The sequence below is a fragment of the Capsicum annuum genome, chromosome 2 (assembly GCF_002878395.1).
Source record: "Capsicum annuum cultivar UCD-10X-F1 chromosome 2, UCD10Xv1.1, whole genome shotgun sequence".
NCBI lineage: Eukaryota > Viridiplantae > Streptophyta > Magnoliopsida > Solanales > Solanaceae > Capsicum > Capsicum annuum.
In genome coordinates, this window is record NC_061112.1 from 143,640,854 (window position 1) to 143,661,947 (window position 21,094).

The following is a 21,094-nucleotide window of genomic DNA, read 5'->3' on the forward strand; positions in this document are numbered from 1 at the left end:
ATAACGAAGTGGTCCTTGTCCGAGGTTCCCTCGGGCACCTCGGGAGCGTCTTCGCTAGTGAACCGTTGTAGACATAAAGTGGTGAGGTAAAAGAACATCTTTTGTTGCCACCGCTTAAAGTATATGCCAGAAAATTTTTTGGGCTTCTCCGCCGGTGCCATCGTTGGCGGAGTATTTGTGCGACTTGATGTGGCAATATTATTTGCCCTCATAGACGTTGTCGCATCCATCATTTGACTTTCAGTTGTCATTTTTCCTGTCACCACAAGATAGAAAACTTAATATTTTTCAGAATACTATTTATAAAGTTAAGTAACTTGAAACTCTTCTTCTTGTTTCTAGTTAACGATGAAGTTTTTATTACTTCGAATCGTCAACCGAGTGAACCTTAACTTGTGATGAAGATTTTATGTCTTCTAATCACTAGTTAAATTCAAGCGGAGTAGAAAACCTAAGCTTTAATCTCCATAAACAAGCAATACATATTCTGTAAACTTATATTCCTTTAGATTGTTATTTTCCACAAACGGGTACGTAGAATTTGTATAATAGAATAACAACTTCAACTCGAGTTCAAGTATGAACAAGAACACAATGAAGTTGAACAAATACCCTCAACACAAGATCAAAATGATCTTTACAAGAGGTGTATTTTATATTTTAGAAATATAGATGAAACAAAAATTGTTAAGGCGAAGTCGTCCGAATTCATGAACTTTGCTTAAGGAATAATTCCCCTCACTGTACCCAAGGTTATGAAATCTTCCTCCCAGGATAAAATGGCCTTCAATCCGACTATAGCGGTACCTCAAATAGGCGGATTCTTCAAACACACTCACGGTTTGAATAATCACACTTAGAGTATTTAAAGTGTTCAATTCAAAGGTTGCATCTTTTCTTGAACAAGTCATCTTGTTTCATGAATAAGTGTGTCCTTTTGCTGAGGACACAAAAAGATAGATCTCATCGATCATTTGCCAAATCTGGAGCCGAGCGAGCGACGACGACGACGGCGCGAGGCATCTCTATTTTCTTGCCTTACTTGTCATGTGAAGTAAGTGTTCATTAATATAAACACTACAAAGTTTCCTTCTCCCACCAATGTGGGAGGATTAGTGGACTTTTCAATTTGGAAGTATACCTTCTTAATTGGTATCTACTTCCTTCCACCATTTTTCTTCATTTTTTTTTCATTCACACTTCATTCATATACTCTGAACCCAACAAGAAGTTCTAACTCCAAATGGTCTCTAGCGTGAAACTAAATTAGTCGGACTCCAATATCAATACGAGACATAAGATAATAAATCACTCACTCAGTCACTTGTCACAATGTCTACTAATTTGCTAATACAGTTATTATTAATGATAATACTGTGTAAATTTTTAACTTTACAGTTTAAAGTAAATTTGAATTTCAGTTAGGTTTCTGAAAAAATAAAAGAAGAACAAAAGAAAGAGTAGATCGATGCAATATTCACAGTTCCGTTAGATCACCTCAGTTAAACTTAACTTGGTTGACTTTTTGATATGTAAATTTAATAGTCCCTTTGGAATATTATGTATCTTGATAATGACTTAAGTTTATAATATTAAACAAAATCCAAAGAATTTTTTATTTACCAAAAGATATTTATAGATAATTTTTTTATTTAAAAAAAAAGCTAAAATTTATCCTTTCCTCAGACCCCACAAATTTACCCTTTCACTAATCTGGAAGAGAGACGTTGCCAGCTAAGGCTCCATTCACAAACCCAAAAAATTTCTAAAGTAATCACAGTTTTAAATTTCAAAATTAGCTGCTAATTAAGGTAATACAATTTGCTAGTATTCTTTTTTTAAACTACTCACACGGTAAAATTCGACCTAAAATTTCTGCCCAAAAGAAAAACTACGTCGTTTGAGGTTAGCTTATCACAGAAGCCAAAAAAAAAAAACCAGTACAATTTTCAAGAAGAGTTCAAATTGATTCCAACTAGTCAAACGTGGAGCAGCCAAGTCCGCTTTTCTACACGCACACAACACATATAGAGTGAGTGGGGGTAAAAACGATCAAAGCCAACAAAGAAAAGAGTGAAAAAGGCAAAGAAGAAAGCACACAAAGTTGTGTGTGTGGAGTCCACCATTAACATAGGAAGCCTCCATTGTTCTTCTGAAGTGATAATAAACTCAAGAAAGTAAGAAAACTCAAACAAATTGATCAACTTAACAAGAAAAAAGTGAAATCTTGGAGTTGTTTTGTTGTGGGTTTGTTGATTTTTGGTGAAATCAAGAATGGCTAGTCCTAATCCTGGGTCAGGGAGATTGGCTTTGACTCCGGTGAATCCGACTCCTATTTCTGCTTCAGTTAGGGTTTCTAAAACCCCTTTGACTGATGAAGTCATATGGAAGAGACTTCGTGAAGCTGGATTTGATGAAGAATCTATTAAACGTAGAGATAAAGCTGCTCTTATTGCTTATATTGCTAAACTCGAAACTGAGGTATTTACATTTTTGCGACTCATTTATTCATGTGGTTTATTGATTGGTTAATAATGTACCTTCTTTTTTTGGGGGTCGAGTGTATTTGTTGAGGCCTAAAGGGAAAATCGTTGGCTTTTAAGGCTGATTTTTACTTTCTTTGTTTGAAAATTTTTCATTTGCAGGAGAATAATATGAGTAGGCTGTAGTCTTTGTTGTGGTGTGTTTTGTTATAGCTAAATATGTTATGGTATCATCAAGGAAAAATGTTTTCAAGTATTTGATCGGCTTAAATTGAGCATATGAGGGTCTATCCGAAACGGCCTCTAGGGTAAGGTCTGCATACAGCCGTACACTCTACTCTCCGGCAGATCCCACTTTGTGGGATTATACTGGGTATGTTGTTGTTGTTGGTTACCTTAAATTGAGTTTGAGGGTTTATAGGTAACAGTCTCTACCTCTGATGTAGGGGTAGGGGTAAGGATTGCGTGAACTCTACCCTCCCCAGACGCCACTTTGTGGGATCATACTAGGTATTGATGTTGTTGTTGATCGTAGAAAATGACATAATTTTCACGGGTAACATTGTTTATGGAAGCCATGTTCTTCCATACTAAATGCACCTACAGTTTAATTGGCATAAGTTCCCTTCTAATAATGTTCTTTCGGCCTCTTTAGGAATATTAATTTGATCGAAGAGATAGACCAATCCAAAAATGCTAGGCTTGTATTGTCTATTTTTGTCTTTATTGTACCTGAATGTTTTCTATTTATTTGCTAACATGGTTCATGATTGTATCTTTATGATGGATGTAGCTGTATGACCATCAATATCAGATGGGGCTTCTCATCCTGGAAAGGAAGGATTGGGTTTCCCAGAATGAGCAATATAAAGCAGCTTCTGAGTCAGCTGAACTCTTGTACAAGCGTGAACAAGCTGCACGTCTTTCTGATATGGCTGAAGCTAAGAAAATTGAAACTAATCTGAAGAAAGCTCTTGGAATTGAGAAAGAATGTGTTGCAAACGTATGATTACCCCGCTTGTTGGTTTTTCCAAGTTCTTTCTTTATCTTGCTGACATGTTTTGTAAACAGATTGAGAAAGCGTTGCATGAGATGCGAGCAGAATGTGCTGAAGCAAAAGTTGCATCTGAGAATAAGTTGGCTGAAGCACAAAGCATGATGGAGGATGCTCAGAAGAAGTATGCCGATGTGGAGGAAAAGCTGCATAAAGCAAAATCTTTGGAAGCCGAAGCCAGCCTTTATAATCGTAGTGCAGAAAGAAAATTAAGTGAAGTTGAGTCACGAGAAGATGATCTTAGGAGACAGAAATTCTTATTCAAATCTGAGTATGTGCTTAAAGTTCTTTATTTTTTTTTGGATGTTCTTCTGTTTGTTGTCTGGTTTGATGGGTGCTGAGCTCATGTTCCTATAGTAGCTAGACGGTCAAAATACTGTTCAGGTTCAACTGCTTGCGTGTGTTGTACCTTGTTTTGTAAGCTATGCACTTTGATTTTGTCAGGACTTTCCTTCAATGGCAAAGGTGTATAAAACCGGGATGTGTGGTCAACCCACGTCACAAGGTTGAATCCTTCTATTAACCAAGTCTGTTATTCAAGAGGAAAAGAGTAGAGGGACAGACCTATTATTCCCCAAATTTCGAACTTTAGGAAGCGGCTTTCACTATTTTCAGGAAAAAAAAATATGCTTATCCCTCTTTGAAGTATGATTTTCCGGATTGACTGCATTATGAATTTTGGTCAGTCCTGGTTAGTAGGAAGTCATGGATATGAGGATTATAATTTACCCTTGTCTTCTGTAAAATTAAGGTGTTCACGAATATGTACTTTAGGGTTTTGGCATGGAAAATCTGTTGTAAATAAACTGTGGACTGGATTTCATAGATTAGTTGCTCAAGTTAAAGGAATTTAATTCATAGATAGTTGGGTAATGCTTCTTTTTGATAAGATTGCTTTCTTTACCCAATTGGTGCTAATTTTAATTAATATTTCTACTTTATCCTAAAAAAGGGATTGGGAACTCATATTTGTTGAAACTTAAATAAGTAAAAATTACATGAATTGACAGAAGAATGACCGTATCTTTAGGGTAGTGCAGGTAGGAATGAAGATATCCTCTATGGAGGCACTTGTGCTATCATTATCCTCATGCACATGATTAAGTTTTCTTTCCTTTGATCTGTCAGTTGTGAAGCTAAAGAGAAAGAGATCCATCTGGAGAAACAATCTTTATCTGAAAGGCTGAACACTCTACAGCGGTCTCAAGAAGAGTTACTTGATGCTCAGGCTTTGCTCAATAAGAGAGAAGATTTTATATTCAACAGATCTCAAGAACTGAACAAACGTGAGAAAGACTTGGCGGCTGAAAAATCAAACTTGGAGAATGACGTGAAAGCCCTGAATGAGGAAAAATGCAATCTGGAGCTGAAACTGAAGTCTCTATCAGCAAGAGAAGAAGTAAGCCCATTTCTCTCTTTGTTTACATATGTTGTGCTTAATGTATATGATCATTTTCTGATGGAGGGTATTGAGGAATTTGTTAAAACAATTGCTGTATATATCACAGGGCATAGTAAAAAAGGAATACAAACTTAACAAGAAAGAGGAAGAGCTACTGCTATTACAGGGGAAACTACAAAGCAAGGAGAATGTAAGTTTTAGCACAAAAGAAAATTATGCTTCCGTCCTTTACTTTGAGATCCCTTTATCTTCTTACTATGATGAACCATGCAGGATGGCATTAAGAATGTTATGGCTAATCAGGAGGCCACATTAGTAACTAAGATGTCTTCTATCGAGGCAGAGTTGGAAACAAAACAAAAATTGGTGGAAGATGAGATCCAGGCCAAGAGGCGTGCTTGGGAGTTGAAAGATATGGATATTAAGCATCGGGAGGACCTAATTTCTGACAAAGAATATGATTTGGAGAGGCAATCAAAAACACTAGCTGAGAAGGAGAAAGAGTTGGAAGACAGGGTACGTGTTATTGAGGAAAAAGAAAGAAACCTCCAAGCTGCTGAAAAAGAGGTAAATTTGCAGAGAATAGTTCTGCAGCAAGAAAGGGAACGGATCAACAAAACGAGAAATGATCTTGAGAACTCTCTGAAAATGCTGGATGAAAAAAGAAAATGCGTTGACCACGAGGAAGAAAAAGTGGAGGCTATGAAAACTGAAACTCAGGAGTTGCTGATTCTGGAAACAAGGCTAAAGCAAGAGATTGATGTGATTAGAGCGGAGAAGGAGGAAATTGAGGAGGAGGCAGATCGGTTGAAAGCAGAGAAAGCTAAATTTGAGACCGAATGGGAGGTAATCGATGAGAAAAGAGAAGAATTGCAGAAGGAAGCTGAACGTGTAGCTGAAGAGAAATTGGCCATTTCTAAGCTCCTTAAGGATAGCCGTGACAGCCTGAAAGAAGAGAAAATTGCAATTCAAGAAGAATATAAGCAAAAGCTGGAGTCACTTTCTCGTGATCGTGAAACCTTCATGTATGAGATTGAGAGTGAACGTGCGGAATGGTTTAGCAAAATTCAGAAAGAACGCGAAAACTTTTTACTGGATGTTGAGATGCAGAAAAAGGAGTTAGAGAACCGCATTGAAAAAAGGCGTGAAGAAATAGAAACTGACCTAAAGGAAAAGGAGAAAGCCTTTGCAGAATATAAGAAAAGAGAACTTCAGGATATTGCATCTCTCAGGGAGACCGTGGAAAAGGAATTGGAGCATGTTGGTTTGGAGTTGAAGAAACTAGACGCTGCGAGAAAAGAGATCAATTTGGATCGTGAGAGAAGGGATAAAGAGTGGGCAGAGCTAAATAATGCTATTGAAGAACTTAAGGTTCAAAGGCTGAAATTAGAAAAACAAAGGGAATTACTTCATGCTGATAGGAAGGAGATTCTTGCTCAGATTGAGCAGCTGAAGAAATTGGAGGATGTTAAGATCATACCAGATCGTATTGTCACAGCCAAAAAATTACATTCTGGTCCACAATCCAATGAAGATAAACCTTCTGCAAAAAGATCTCCGAAGCATGTCTCGGTTCTAGGTTCTGGTCTAGATGGGGATTGTAAGAATGGTTTTAGGCAAGATACTTCTTCTACCATGAAAGAGAACGGAAATTCATCTTCTCCTCTCTCTACTCCATTTTCATGGCTTAAGAGATGTGCTGATACGTTGCTTGATCGTGCCCCAAGTAACAAAAGGCGGAGGGAAGGTGGAGATTTTATATCTCAGACCGAGAATGGTGCATCAAGGTATTTCCCTGCTCCTAATTATTGACACATAAAGAAAGTTATCAGTTTCAAATAAATAAATAACTGACATAGAAACTAGCACTAGTTTTCTGTTTTCTTTTTTCGCACTTGCCCTTCTGTATGTTATTAAGTAGATTTCATTTATTTCTGGTTCTTTTAGTCCATTATCACCGGCACCAGATGCATCAGATGTTGAACACCTGGAAGTACCATCTGACCAAACTCCCATTGCTGCAGAGGAAACCACTGTGTATATTGATAAAATTGTTACAGTTCATGAAGTGACGGAAATCAATGTACAAAAGGTCCCTGAAGGAAGTCCAGTAAGCTCTATTCTCTTTAAAATTAAGGGCTCAAACAGTGCAAGTGGTTCTACAGCTTCATGATGATTTCAAATTATCGACTTATGTAATTTTATTTATGCAATATTTTCTGTGTTAGCACTGCATATATTTTTTGATAGTGTTTATGCGATTGATAGGGCAGTCTTCTCTCTCTTGATTGTCTGGTATTCTCTGTTTCAGAACCTCTTTTCTTTTCTACAGCCTAAATTTTTTTACTGCACTCGTTTTTCTTCCTTCTTTCTATTTTATCTTTTATGTTTTTGAACTTTTGATAACTATTCAGTATTCTGCTTATGTAAAAACTCGGACAGTGCATGTATCCTCATTGTCAGTGTACATGCGATGCTCTGATAGATGTCAATTGGGAGCCCTCATAGATATCCGGTGCCCACATATATAAAGTCAAAAGATATATGGAATCTGAAGGGTGGTTGGGGGGGGGCTTCTTCGGGGCTTGAGAGGGCAAGTCGAATTCTGACGCATGCACTAAAAGTAGGTGCATGCTTCAGAGTCTCAGTTTTCAGTCCTAGATTCTACTTTGAGTTGTGTGTTATTCGTATCGACTCTCCTAGAAAGAAAAACTTTTCCTATGATACCCAATACCTTTTTAACATCCAACTGTAACGGTGTTCTCATGGGCTCATTTCTCACCAAGGAAGTTTGAAATCTTTCACAAACTTTTAGACACCCTCACATATTTTTAAGTATCATAAAACTTGAAGAGTCAGTTTAACACACTGTGTGCGCCCAGTTAAAGACTTTGCTTCTTTGAACTGAAGAGGCTATCCTAGTAATATTGGTTTTTTACTGTTCAATTAAGCTTTTGAATTCTGCCCGCCCGCCTCTTCAACATACTTTTATATTTCATGTTCTGTTCAATGTGAATCATAAAAGCATATTTGTGCAGGAGATTCTCTCTAGGGAAAGTGATAAGAAGGTTGGGAAAAATGGTAGTTTGGAATCAAATGAAAATGGGAAGCCTGAGGGCAGATCCAGAAGAACTAGGGCAACAAGGAAGTAATGATACCGCTATATGTGAGAGGAGTAGCAGGTTGAGCCTTGACTAATTTGCTGTTTGTTTCCTTCATTTGAAACTTTTGCGGCTTTCCTACAAAAATTTTCAAGCTGACGACTGATTGTGACTGGTGGTATGCCTGCCATGTTTGGTGTGACTCATGTGATCCCCAAACATGTAAATGTCTCGTGCTAACTCGTACCCTCAAGTGTTTTGTAAATGGTAAGAAGGTATTCTTAGCAGATGTGAGTGTTTAGGTGTTTATCAAAGAGCTGTGGTTGTAAGTAAATGAAAGTGGTTTGTGTGTTTGCTTATTGTGGTAAATGCAACTTAATAATGAGATTTTGGAGATTATGCAGATTCTTTTTGTTTTACTCAAATAGATTATAGTATTATATTAGATTACAGAGGTTGTCCAACTTTACAAAACACAAAGTTGCCTCCATGGACATAGTAGCTGTTTCCCATGCTACGAGATACACCATTAGGGCCTTTGTATTACCTAGGCTTGACTATAACTATTGCATAAACCAACTATGACATTCCTAACAAAACTAATTATATAATTAAAAAGAAATTGCATCCATCAACTTAAAGAACCAACAAGACTTGCCATATATAACCCTTTGAACGAGATGCCGTTAGGTCCTCATGTTAACACATCCCAAAACACATCCCAAACAAGCGTACTCTTCACCATGTTCACTGTATACTCTTCACCATGATCACTGTATACCCCAACCCAGTAGATGTCGTCTTCACCAATAACGGCCCACCTTCCTTCCGAACGTGCTGTCCTAACACATTTAAACTTTATCCCCTCTCTTTTATCATCCCCAGCCCTGATTCTCTTGTTCTCAAACACAATTAATCCCGCCTGCCATATCCTCTAATGTACACCACAACAGGAGGTTCCATTGCTTCACAGAGAGAAACAGGCGCATGTTAGCCCTAGAGTTATTTCATTACACATAAATCTTTAATTTCAGCATGTTTGCCCTAGAGTTATTTCATTACACATTATTTCATCCCCGTGTTTGTAATAGCTTATTATGAAGGTGTTTGGGTGTGCTTGTAAGCATTTTTTTGGCTTATAGATCTATATTTGCTTGTGCAAAGATCAGATATCTTACGGCTGAATGAGGGAGATGCCTTTCTCGGTACGGAGAGGAACTGACTGCGAGTTTTCCGAATAAACAAAAAAAAAAAGGCGTTTGGTTGAATGTTACGTATAGCATTGAATTGATTCTTCAAATATGACATTTTTTAATTTTCAAACGTCGACAAAAATGTGAGGTCCATTATACTATAATTTAAGCAAACATTCTAGCAATACGTTTATTGTTCTACAAAAGAAAGAACTTGTTAAAAGATATGTAAGAGGTCTAGGAAAACATCTGGAGTTCTTGGTTAACATTTACAGAATTACCTAATGTTAATGTCGGAATCTCTCTAGCCTAGTTGGTTAACTATTCAAAATTCAAGTTCGAAGCTTTTTATCTTTTAGCATCTGAGGTTAAGTTATTTGCTGTGCAACAACCAATCACGGAATCTCAAAATTTTACTAGTGTCTACAAATTTGATGTGGAAACGACTAGTTTATAGATGACGGATACATATCAAACACATGGGTAGGTATAATTGAAACGCATCATGGGATGAAAGATCAAGGATAAGCTCTGGATCACAAGTGTTTGAAAACTTCCCAGTCAAAACATTTTTGCATCAACACTAAGTACTACACTTGGTTGGAAAGCTCACTTGAGCTCAACTATCCAACCCATCTTATCCTCCGAGAGTCCCATTTGTAGGCTAGTAAGTGCAGAGTATAACTGCTGCGACACAAGACCAACACCATCGTTTCCATAGGTTACCCTGCATGAATAACTCTAATAAGAACTGATATTTCGGCAAATAGATGCACACGAACATAGGGGAACACATTATATCCACGCATTCACATGATCAATTACACATACACCGGAGTAAAACATAATCTTAAAATATGTATACCTTCTCCCTTGATGAGTAATGCTACCAACAGGAGATACAACCACTGCAGTTCCCGTACAGAAAACTTCATCTGCATCAAGCAATTCGTCCACAGACACCTGTCGTTCCTCAACCTACATATTGACAGTCTGGTCTCAGAATAGAAGTTGGTATGCATAATAGGTTTCTTGTGTTGAAGGCAATGTGAAGAGAACAGTGCTTGCCGTCCGGCACAATGCAAGGAAGACAAAGGAGAAGACATTAATGGTAAGGAGGACGATTCTCCGGGGTGGGGGGCATGGCGACCAGATGGTGATGGGCATGCATATAGCTGGAGCTAAGAGGAAGAGAATTTGGAAAAAGCTCCTCAATGCTAACTACAGTGGAGGATAAAACGGTAGTCTTGCACCTAATTTAGCTTTTAAATATCACCAAGGCACCACCCAGGGGCAAAATGCTCCCAGAAATGGTGGATGATAATCCAATACCACGATAACTTTTATCACACTGATCAATTTCCTAATGGCTATCAAACATCTTAATTCCTTTTTTTATAAAGGTGGTGACCAGGACAGTTTCATGCACCTTGATATCTTAATTCTTTCATATCAAAGTCGCTAAATAAATTCTTCTAAAAAAGAGTCACCAAATATATAAATAAAAACAGAATTTAAACCAGCATTAACATAAGCACATTATGTTGAAGACAAACTGGGTACCTGGAATCCTTGATTAATAGCTACATCGATTATGCTCTTTCGCGTAATTCCAGGTAGAATGGTTCCTTTAATTGCAGGTGTTACTATCAAATTACCCTGTGAACATGATATCGACTTAGTTTTTTCATTAGCACGAAAGCTTTGCATCAGTTTTAAATAAAGAAGATTCAGTTGCACTTTAAAGAAAAAAAAAAGAAGTTAAGAAGATTGTTCAAATAACTCAATAGTATCCATGTATGACAATAAATAAATAAAATAGCAGTAAGTCATGTGCTATCTTTGAGATATTTGAAAAAAGGTTTTTGCACATAGAAAAAATGTAAGATCATTATATTGGGGTGATCGATCAAGCAAATTCTTCTCTAAGACTACCGAAAATTTTAAATTGATTTCAAAATGTACAAGATAATAGCTCACACATCCACACTACATTATCTTCTACAATACCAAGTTAAGTGTATGAAAGAATGTATGCTCAAGGGCTAAACTTTCAAATACAGGAATCAGATTTATGAAAAAAGATAGTGAAAAGTGAAATGTTAAGAAATTACAAGATCCATCTAAAAGCAAAAAAATCACATGTTCGTAAGCAGTACATAAAGAATAAAGATAAAAGAACATAAAAGTATTCTTTGCAAGATGAGTTTTAAAAGGAAATCCCTGCCTCATCTTTATCAAAATTAAGTTCTTATGTTGTCATTCTATAAACCAGTATCACATTCTCATTCAGGCACCACTAGCTAAATATCTTACAATAAAGACACAGAATATTGGTTTGACTTTATACCTTCACAATAAAGACATTGCAAGAGGAAACCTCTTCAAGATATCTTTTCTGAAAACTATCAAGGTAAAGAACATCCGAATAGCCTTTTGCTTTAGCAGCACTCTGTGCCTTCAGCACCTACATGTATAAGGCAAAAATGAACATCGAATCATCAAGGATGGCAGATTTGATAAAATATCAAATAACTAGTGAAGGGTGCAAGCAACAAGCAACATTTCTTCTCACTAAACCATCTTTCGTTTCTTTTTACATATGTCCAGGAATATATTACACTAAGGGGTCGTTTGGTTTGAAAACAAGTTATACCGGGATTAGTTATGTTGGGATAAGTTATGATGGGATAAGTTATATTGAGATTAATTACGCTGGGATTATTTTTTATTGAGTGTTTGGTTTATTGTATTCAAAGTAATATGCATGGTATAATTTTTAGGAATAAATTGATTGATTACCAAAATACCCTCCATCTTATTTAACCTTTTATATATATATATTTCTTTTTAAGCTTTAAATATTCATTCTTAAAATTTTTTAGTATTGTTTAGAGAAATTAAAATATATAAATAAACATAATTTATATATTTTACAACCATTTGAATGGTAAACTATTCAAAATTTATTTATTTATGAATATATTATACGTTAATTAAACATAATTTATGTGTGTGTGAGAATATATTACGTTATATATTATGTTATATATAATTAAACATAATATATTATAATTAAATATATTAACATAATATATATATAATTAAACATAACTAACGTATATATATTCATAATATTATACGTTATATATCACATAATATATTATGTTCATAATTAATGAATATATTATACGTTAATTAAACATAATTTATGAATATATAATTTATATATATTTATGAATATATTATACGTTATTCATAATATATATTTATGTTCATAATATATTAAACTGTTCATAATATATATTATACGTTCAAAACATAATTATTATACAGTTTACCAGTTTACGTTAATTATTATTATATATATATAATTTATTTATGAATATATTATACGTTAATTAAACATAATTTATTATTTATGAATATATATAATATATATATATATATGTGTGTGTGCGTGAGAGAGAGAGAAAGAGAGAGTGAAATGAAAATAATAGAGCTTGAGGGTATTTTTGTCCTTTCATACATTTATCCCAAGGATAAATTATGGTGGGATTGTTATCCCACCAATTGAGTGAATAACTTATCCCGGGACTATTTAATAGTCCCGGGATAAGTTATCCCGAATATTACCAACCAAACATGCAATAGAAAATTTTATCCCAGGATTATTTGCTTCAACACCTCAAACCAAACGACCCCTAATATTCTTACCTTGGATACATGTGAATTAATGACATGGAGTGAAAGTTTAAGAACCACGAAGGAATGAGATCGACTCTACTTAGGTCAACTACGTAAGAATTCAAACAATTCTAGAAAATGACTTCACAAACTTGTTAGATATAGAAGTGTAAGGGAAAGCAAATTGCAAAATATTGATCATATGTCTCGGTGAAATACAAAGAGATGATGATGACATAAAGGAGAAATAGAAAAGCTCATGTGGGAACTGCAGGTATGTTTATTCTCATTAACCTCTAAGAAGAAATGCAACTAAGGCTCCATTAAAGCGTTCAATAGATAAAACTTGTACAACAACAAATGTTTAAACAAAACTTCATAAGGATAGCTTACTGCAGCATAATTTCCAATTGTCTTGACGCCTCCAGTACCGCCAGGTGTTGCACGGTGCATTTCAGTCTCAACTACCAAATTTATTGGTGCCAAACCTTCCTGCAGAAAAAGACAAAAGGGAAAAGGAAACGAGTGATCTGAGAGAGGGACCTGCCGTACACCTGATTATCAAAAGGTCTGAAGCATAAATATGAAAGTTTATAGTAACAGACTGCCAAGCACATGAGTTTCTTGATGTTCAACAAGAAATCAACAATCGTCCAGTCCTTTCTAAATTTGGATCAGCGACACCAAACTATTTTGTGTTTTTGGTTGTGATATTGTCTTGCCATCAACTTTTTCACATTCGCAACTTCTCAAAAAGATACTATTACTTTCGACAAGTTTCTCACCTCTTCAGCTAACAGCTGTTGAGACACTCTCCTCTTGGCAGTCCCTATTATATGCTAGAATCCATCATGTCAAGACTTGCATGCCAAACTCAAGTTTCTTTTCTTTGTTTTGACAAGGTACACCACATTCAAGTTCAAGATCTCAAAGCTAGCTGAAATTATTCAAATGACTACTCTAATATATCTTTAAAAAAAATATATATTTTGATATAGTGTACATTCTTACATTGTAATTCTAGCTTTTCTCATGATCCTTAGTCAGCAATTGTCATATTCATGAAGACACATTAACTACGTTTCAAACATTTAATAGTCTACAAGCTGTACTTCCGAGATTACCAGGCAGAAACTACGCCAGAAACCACTAAAAAGAGAAGATACGACAAAAGAATTAATAAGTGTGGATTAAAAATAGCAGGGACTTGGTAAATTACCTTAAAATAATTTCCAACAGGTGATACATAAATCAGGAATGTGTACTCAGGAGCTGGAGCAAGACCAAGGACAGCTCCACTCCCCATAAGCAGAGGTCTTATGTATAATGAACCTTTACCTGGAGGAGGAATCTGAAGTAAGCAAAGAAAATGAATTTAGTGGGCACAAGTCGCTCAATAACATAGTTTTCTTGTGATTTGTGGAAATTGAAGGAACATATTACCCATCTTTCATTCGCTAAAACAGTGGCTTTCACTGCTTCCACAAACTGTTCAACAGATGGTGAAGGCATACACATACGTTCAGCACCCATCATCAAACGTGTTGCATTTTCCTCGGGTCGAAACAACAATATATTGCCGTCATGTTTTCGATATGCTTTTAAACCTTCGAACAATCCCTATTAATATTTCAAAGCCTTTTCACTGAGTGTGATCATTCAAATGAATAACAAGCAAGAAATATATCAAAGACTAAGAAACAAATACCATCATAATACAAAAGAGAAAAACTAACCTGACCATAATTTAATATTCCAGCAGACGGACACAATTCAATGTTACCGAAACGCTGTAATTCACCCTTAGAAAAATTTTCACCTTGAGCGCATTTCATGATATACATATAATCAGTAGGCATAAAGCCAAAGCCAAGGTTGTCCCAATCGATGTCAGCTAATTCAGATGTTACATTGCTGTTATATAAAGAGCTTGTATCAGTTAGTGGGGAAGCAAAGCAAAGGATCTAGAGCCACTTCATAGTTCATAGATTATCTGTAGATAAAGAACTTTACAACCCATAGGGAACTTCATACGACTTATCTAAGTCAGCAAGCACTAACATGAGGTTGTTTTTTCATTTTAATTGATTTATTCTGGTGGTACTTGCATTACAAGGACGGTTTCTCAGGTTGGGAAATAGCACATCCCTCTCTATATGTGAATGAGTGTTGGTTGACATGTTAAGGCATTTCTTCCCTTCAAAAAAGTATAATCTTAGATAAATCATCTCGAAGAAGGCAAAAGTGCCAAAACAGAAGTTGCGCCTTTGTGTAATGTACGCTGTAGTCACCTCAATGCAGCTTGAGAACACAAATGACCTATACAACAACAAACCCAGTGTGTTCCCACAAACGACCTATGAATTTCTATATTTTACCAGGTTCTGCCCAACGTGGTAACTAAAAATACATCTAGGGAACAGACATGACCCAAAAATTTATCACTTCGTATCAAAATCAACGTGACATGACATCATTTTGAATTCCTTGCACCAAAATCAACTAGTCTACAATATTTTACAACAATTCACCATTAACAAAAGTGTGTGATTATTTCTTAAAACTTACAAAAAAAAAAAAAAATCAGTCGAAGAAAAGCAAAATACCTTAAAGGAGAGGCGACGCGAAATGTATTTCCACTGTTTATGGCACTATTATCAATGTAAGAAGTAAAATGCGACAGCTTCTGAAGCTGCAATACAAATTCCAACACGCAAAGTCAACCAAATCTACAGAAATGAGCCAATTTATACACACAAAACAAAAAAATACTTATGCACGGAATTATCAAACAAATTCACCATAAAACAGCATCAATTTCAATCAAAATAAACGAGAAAAACTGAGATTTGAATAGCTGAAGGAAAAAAAAGACCTTGAGAGGGAGAGGAGAAAAATGATTTCTATCAATAGAAGGAGGAAGAAGGTTAATAGGAGTTCGTGATGGACCAATAAGGCTGTTGTGGTGGCCGGGATTAGGGTGAAGCCCCGCGAACACGGCGACGCTCTCCATTTATCTCTTTTGTGTCTGTCTCTGCTTAAGCTCCGCCGTTATAAAATTAACAATGTATTTTTGGAAAGACTGATTCGTCTTTTTACTACAGATGTATCTGATAGGCTTTGACCGTACCAAATTTTCTAATTAGAAAAATTAATTAGTGATATGGTAATATTAAACCCTAGTTTAAATCTTTTAACTGTGGAATGAGCGGATCAGGCCGTATAGGACTAAAGTTGATAATAATTGTACCATGTTTTCCATAAAGTCTTGGTAGAGCAAGTTGTTGGTTCAGAATAGGCGTCGGTTAGTCTGTTGGGGTCCATCTGAAAATTAAAAGGCCATATACCTTTTTTTTTTTTTTTTTTTTTTTTTTTTTTTTTTTTTTTTTTTTTTTTGGAGTAGCTCATTTTTTAATTATAGAAGTTCTCTGAATTTTTATTTTTTATTTTTTATTTTTTTGCAAACACGGGAGAAAAAGTATTACTTTGTTTCTATTAACTGATTGTTGCATTACGTTTGTACCTTCCATGAGCTCGTTTAAATTATCATTTATGCGGAGGAAGGGATAAGAAATATGAGTTTAAGTTTGATGCACAAAATATTTTACACTATCAGTTAACTTAACCTGCTGTTACAGGTTACCTAATTATTTATATAAATATTTAATAAAAATAAATTAGATAACCTACAATAGTAAGTCAAGTTTAGTTTACTTAATAGTATAGAATATTTTATACAGTGACGGTGCACAGAACTTAAAATATTATCATTTTGCTAAATCGCTCTGAGAGAAAATATGTGGGGTTTCTAGGTTTGGGTTTGGTGGAGGAAGAAGAAATGTTCTACTCTAGAGGTTAATACAGCAGTGAGCCCAATGATATTGCGTAACCTAAAAATGGGCCGAACCATGCATATGGGCTAGTAAATAACGCTGGGCTATCCTTTCTGGCAACGATTGGACCTACGTAATCACAAATTAGCTTTTTAGCAAATACAATTGTGTGTTCCGAAAGAGGAGTATCCCGTAACTTAATGTTAAGTTGTTCGACAAAAGGAGATTGCGCAGACATTATGCACCTTCCACCTCCAAACTTAAGGTAGTGGTTCGAGTCACTCAGAGAACGTAAAAATGGGAGCTCTAAGGAGGGGTAAAAATAAATAAATAAACGTCAAGTGGTTCACTAACTGAAAAAGTTACTAGTTAGAAAATGAAATAAACAAATCGAGCGATTGTATCTGCAGTTCTAGGAAGGGCCATTGGAATCCTGTTTCTTGATCCAAATGACCTAATAGTGGACTTCGTATGTAGCTGCTGCATGAAGTTTATTGGGCTCTCCTTTTGAGCAGCCCACATCCACTCCAGCCTTCAATCACCACCAGAAGCCCATCAAATCCTTACCTTTTAAATTGGTAATATTTAACAAATAGGCACTTGTCAACTTTAGTAATTAAAAGGTCAAAGACATCGATAGACACTCAAACTTGTTGCCAAAATTCATGTAGACCCCTAAACTATGGCTTGTACCTATCAGGCCCCTAAACCCCCCAAATTTTGTTCCAATTGGACATTTTTTTCCCTGTTCTCATCGGCTTGTTTGCGCGTGTCTCCAAACGTCGTTGATGTGGAAAGTTGTCCACATAAAACTTTCCACGTGGATAAACTAACTCCACATATACTTATTACATTTTAAATGAAAAAAAAATTATTTGAACGGTTCTTTCTCTCTCCCCGTTAACTCTCTCTCTCTAAGATAACCCTAATTTAACCAAAATTTCACTCAATCAAAGGAGAAATTTAGGGGTTTTCCACAGATCTTCCTCGTGTAAGTGTTATTATTATTTATATTTGTTAAATTTTATTGAATTTTAGCATATTTCAGTTTTTAGGGTTTTGAAATTTCACTATTAGGGCTGTGATTTTGGGAATATTTCGTCTCTTTCTTAACATGTATTAAAGGTTGTAGCTTTTAGCTTATTGGTGTGTACTTTGGGTATATTTCGTTAACTAACTTTGAATTCTTACCCTTTTATTGCAGGTGACGTAACAAATGGAGATAATATTCACAAAATTTCACCATGGGGATCTTTTTTCAACAAGGGTGTCCCTACATATGTTACAAGTTGTATGCCAGAGCTAAGGTATATTGACAAGGACTACTCTTCCATGCTGAAATTATTATTTTATACTAAAGAATTAGGGTATGACACTGTTAGGGGGGTTTATTATCAAGATGCAGTAACTAAGCAGTTCAACTTAGTTGAGAGAGACAGACATCTCGTTGAACTAGCTAAAGACTTATAACATGAGGACTCTATTAATTTTTATGTCTATCATATTTTAGATGAATCAATTCTTGACCTTGATTGTCCCACTGATTTTTTACTTGTACCTGATATTATTGAGTGTGCAGACCTAGAAAGAGAAAGTGTTGATGTTGATGATAGTGCTAACATAGAGAGGGAATCTGTTGGAGTAGAGAAAGAGAGGGAGGCTGATCTAGAAAATTTTAACCTAGAAGATGTTGAGATAGAGAATGTTAACTTAGGTAAAGAGAGGGAGGCTTATGTAAAAGATGTTGGTGTAGAAGAAGGTGACGAGGCTAATATAGAAGATATCCATGTAGAAGATGTTAACCTAGAAGATGTTGGTATAGAAAGAGGTGATGAGGCTGATGTAGAAGATGTTAATAGGCTAGCTAGTGAGTTATCAGATTACTTGAGTAGTGATTCAGATCTTAGAGATATTTCTTCAGAAGATGGGTCAGATGTTGATGAGGAGTTGAGGGATTTTAGACAAGCAAGAAGGAAAAACAAAGCCAACAAGAAAGAAAGAAATCAAAAAGTAAGAAAAAAGGTTGTTGAAACTGAAGAAGTACCTGTGGGAGTTGCTGGTTGTGTAGATAGAGGCTTTAGGGATATTGGAAAATAAGGCTACCAAATATTCTAGAAAGTTGGGTGGAGATGAGGAATATCTTGATAGTTCTGATTGTTGGAGTAAGATAGTGAAAATTTAGATGTAGATGCTGTTAGAGGAGTAGATCTACCCATAAGATGGAGAAACAAGAAAACTAGGTATGATGAAAATTGTGAGTTTTTTGTGTGTGAGCTTGGAATGATTTTTTAGGGTGTAAAACAGTTTAGAAAAGTTGTTGCAGATTATGTTATAGAGTATAGAAGATAGTTGAAGTTAAAAGCTAATGAAAAAAATAGAATAAGGGTGAAATGCATTGCAGCTAACTGCAACTGGTTGTTGTTTGCTTCTACTGATAGGGATTCAACCATACATTAGGATTTGAGAAATTTAGAATTTGGTAAGAGAGGTGTTGGGTCTTTATGTAGGTAAAATTATTTGTTTTAGGACTAAATAGATTGTTATGAGAGAGAATATGGGAGATTGGAAGCTAGAATTTGCCAGATTATGTGACTATGCAGATATGATCAAGACAACAAATACTGAAAGTTCTTGTTGGATAAAAATTGACAAAGAAATTGAACCAGGGAAGAACCTCTTTGTTTATTTCTATGTGTGCTTTCATGCCTTCAAGAAAGGATGGCTAGATGGGTGTAGGAAAATTATTAGTTTTGATGGATGTTTTCTAAAAGGAGCTTGTAAGGGTGAATTATTGGTTGCTGTGGGGAAAAATGGCAACAACCAAATGTATCCTATTGCATGGTCAGATGTGGATACTGAAACAAAACATAGCTGGGATTGGTTCATAAGGCATCTGATTGGTGATCTAAATCTAGGAACTGGTGAAGGCTTGACTGTAATGTCAGACCAACAAAGGGTACCATTACTTAATTATTTTTCTCATTATTTGACTTTATTTTCCAGTAATATTTCTATTTTAATAATACTTAATACTTATTACAGGGTCTTGTTCTTGTTTTGATAGATTTGTTACCAAATGCTGAGAGAAGAATGTGTGCTAGACATATTTGAAGTAATTGGCATGTGCATTGGAGAGGAGAAGAGAGAAGGAAACAGTTTTGAAGATGTGCAAAAGCAAGCTTTGAAGTAAAGTTTAGAGAGGAGATGCAAGCAACATCAAATCTAGGTAAGAAAAAAAATAACTGAGGACATGTTAGTTAATCCTCCTACTTCTTGGTGTAGGGCATATTTCAAAACATATTCTAAATGTGATGTTGTAGAAAATAACATGTGTGAGACTTTCAATTCTTGGATCTTAGCTGCTTGACATAAATCCATAATCATAATGTTAGAGGATACCAGGCATAAAATGATGAATAGACATGTAGATATGATCAAATTTGCAGAAACATGGATTTCAGACATTGCACCTATGGCAAGAATTATTTTAGAAGCTAATAAGGAATATTCAAATAGGTGTAGAGTACTATAGAATGGAGTTAATGGTTTTAGAATTGGGGATGGGGGTTACACATTTGTTGTTCACTTGGATAAGAAGTATTGTGATTGTAGGTTATGAATGTTAAGAGGTATTTCTTGTCCTCATGCCATTTGTGCTTATTATTACTTGAATGAAGATCCTGATCAGCATGTAGAGCACTGGTATAGTAAAGAAACCTTTCTTAAGTCTTCTAGCCATTTCATGCAACCAATTACCAACATGAGAATGTGGCCGAAAACCACAAACCCATCAATTGAACCTCCAAAATCAAGAAAGATGCCAAGCAGACCTGGAAAGAACAGAAGGAAAAGCAAGGATGAGCCAAAAAAGTAGGGCAAACTCTCAAAAAAAGGTATCAAAATCACCTGTTCAAGTTGCAAGTAAGTTGGCCATAATAAGACTATGTGTGGCAAAATGGTAAGCCTTAAATGAATTTCATAATACTTTGTAAAGTTAACATATTTCTTAACTTTTCATATTTCTGTCTGTATGTTAGAATGGTGTGGGGAGCAGTAATAGTAGTCAACCTAGCACTCATCCTACAGCTTCAAGGAATCCACCACCACCACAATCAAGTTCTATTTGTGGTGACACCAGTGAAATGACAAGAGATACCTACATTCAAAGTCAGATAGCAAGAGAAAGTAAATTTCAATACCTCTGTGATGGATATTGATTAACTAGCAACAGAAAGTAAATTTCAAAGCAAAAGAATTAGGTTCTGCCCAGGTTACAGTCATATCATGAAGAAAAAAGTGCACATGTAAATCACTATCAATATTTACAATTCTCTATCACCA

General features: G+C 35.5%; 2 protein-coding genes across 2 annotated transcripts; one reads left to right on the forward strand and one right to left on the reverse strand.

Annotated features, from left to right (window-relative positions):
• Positions 1-1,918: 1,918 nt before the first annotated feature.
• On the forward strand, positions 1,919-8,443 carry LOC107860158 (protein CROWDED NUCLEI 4). Its single transcript, XM_016705416.2, has 8 exons — positions 1,919-2,481; positions 3,277-3,486; positions 3,555-3,808; positions 4,666-4,936; positions 5,046-5,129; positions 5,213-6,726; positions 6,887-7,049; positions 7,978-8,443. Exons 1-8 carry the CDS (start codon positions 2,275-2,277, stop codon positions 8,089-8,091), a joined length of 2,817 nt encoding a protein of 938 aa, XP_016560902.1. The 5' UTR covers positions 1,919-2,274; the 3' UTR covers positions 8,092-8,443.
• A 1,255-nt stretch (positions 8,444-9,698) lies between these two features.
• LOC107860159 (branched-chain amino acid aminotransferase 2, chloroplastic) lies at positions 9,699-16,227 on the reverse strand. The gene is made up of 10 exons (XM_016705417.2): positions 15,796-16,227; positions 15,527-15,612; positions 14,657-14,834; positions 14,364-14,540; positions 14,140-14,271; positions 13,314-13,412; positions 11,584-11,700; positions 10,797-10,892; positions 10,099-10,211; positions 9,699-9,960 (listed from the first exon to the last, which is right to left on the reverse strand). Exons 1-10 carry the CDS (start codon positions 15,931-15,933, stop codon positions 9,843-9,845), a joined length of 1,254 nt encoding a protein of 417 aa, XP_016560903.1. The 5' UTR covers positions 15,934-16,227; the 3' UTR covers positions 9,699-9,842.
• Between the last annotated feature and the right edge of the window lie 4,867 nt (positions 16,228-21,094).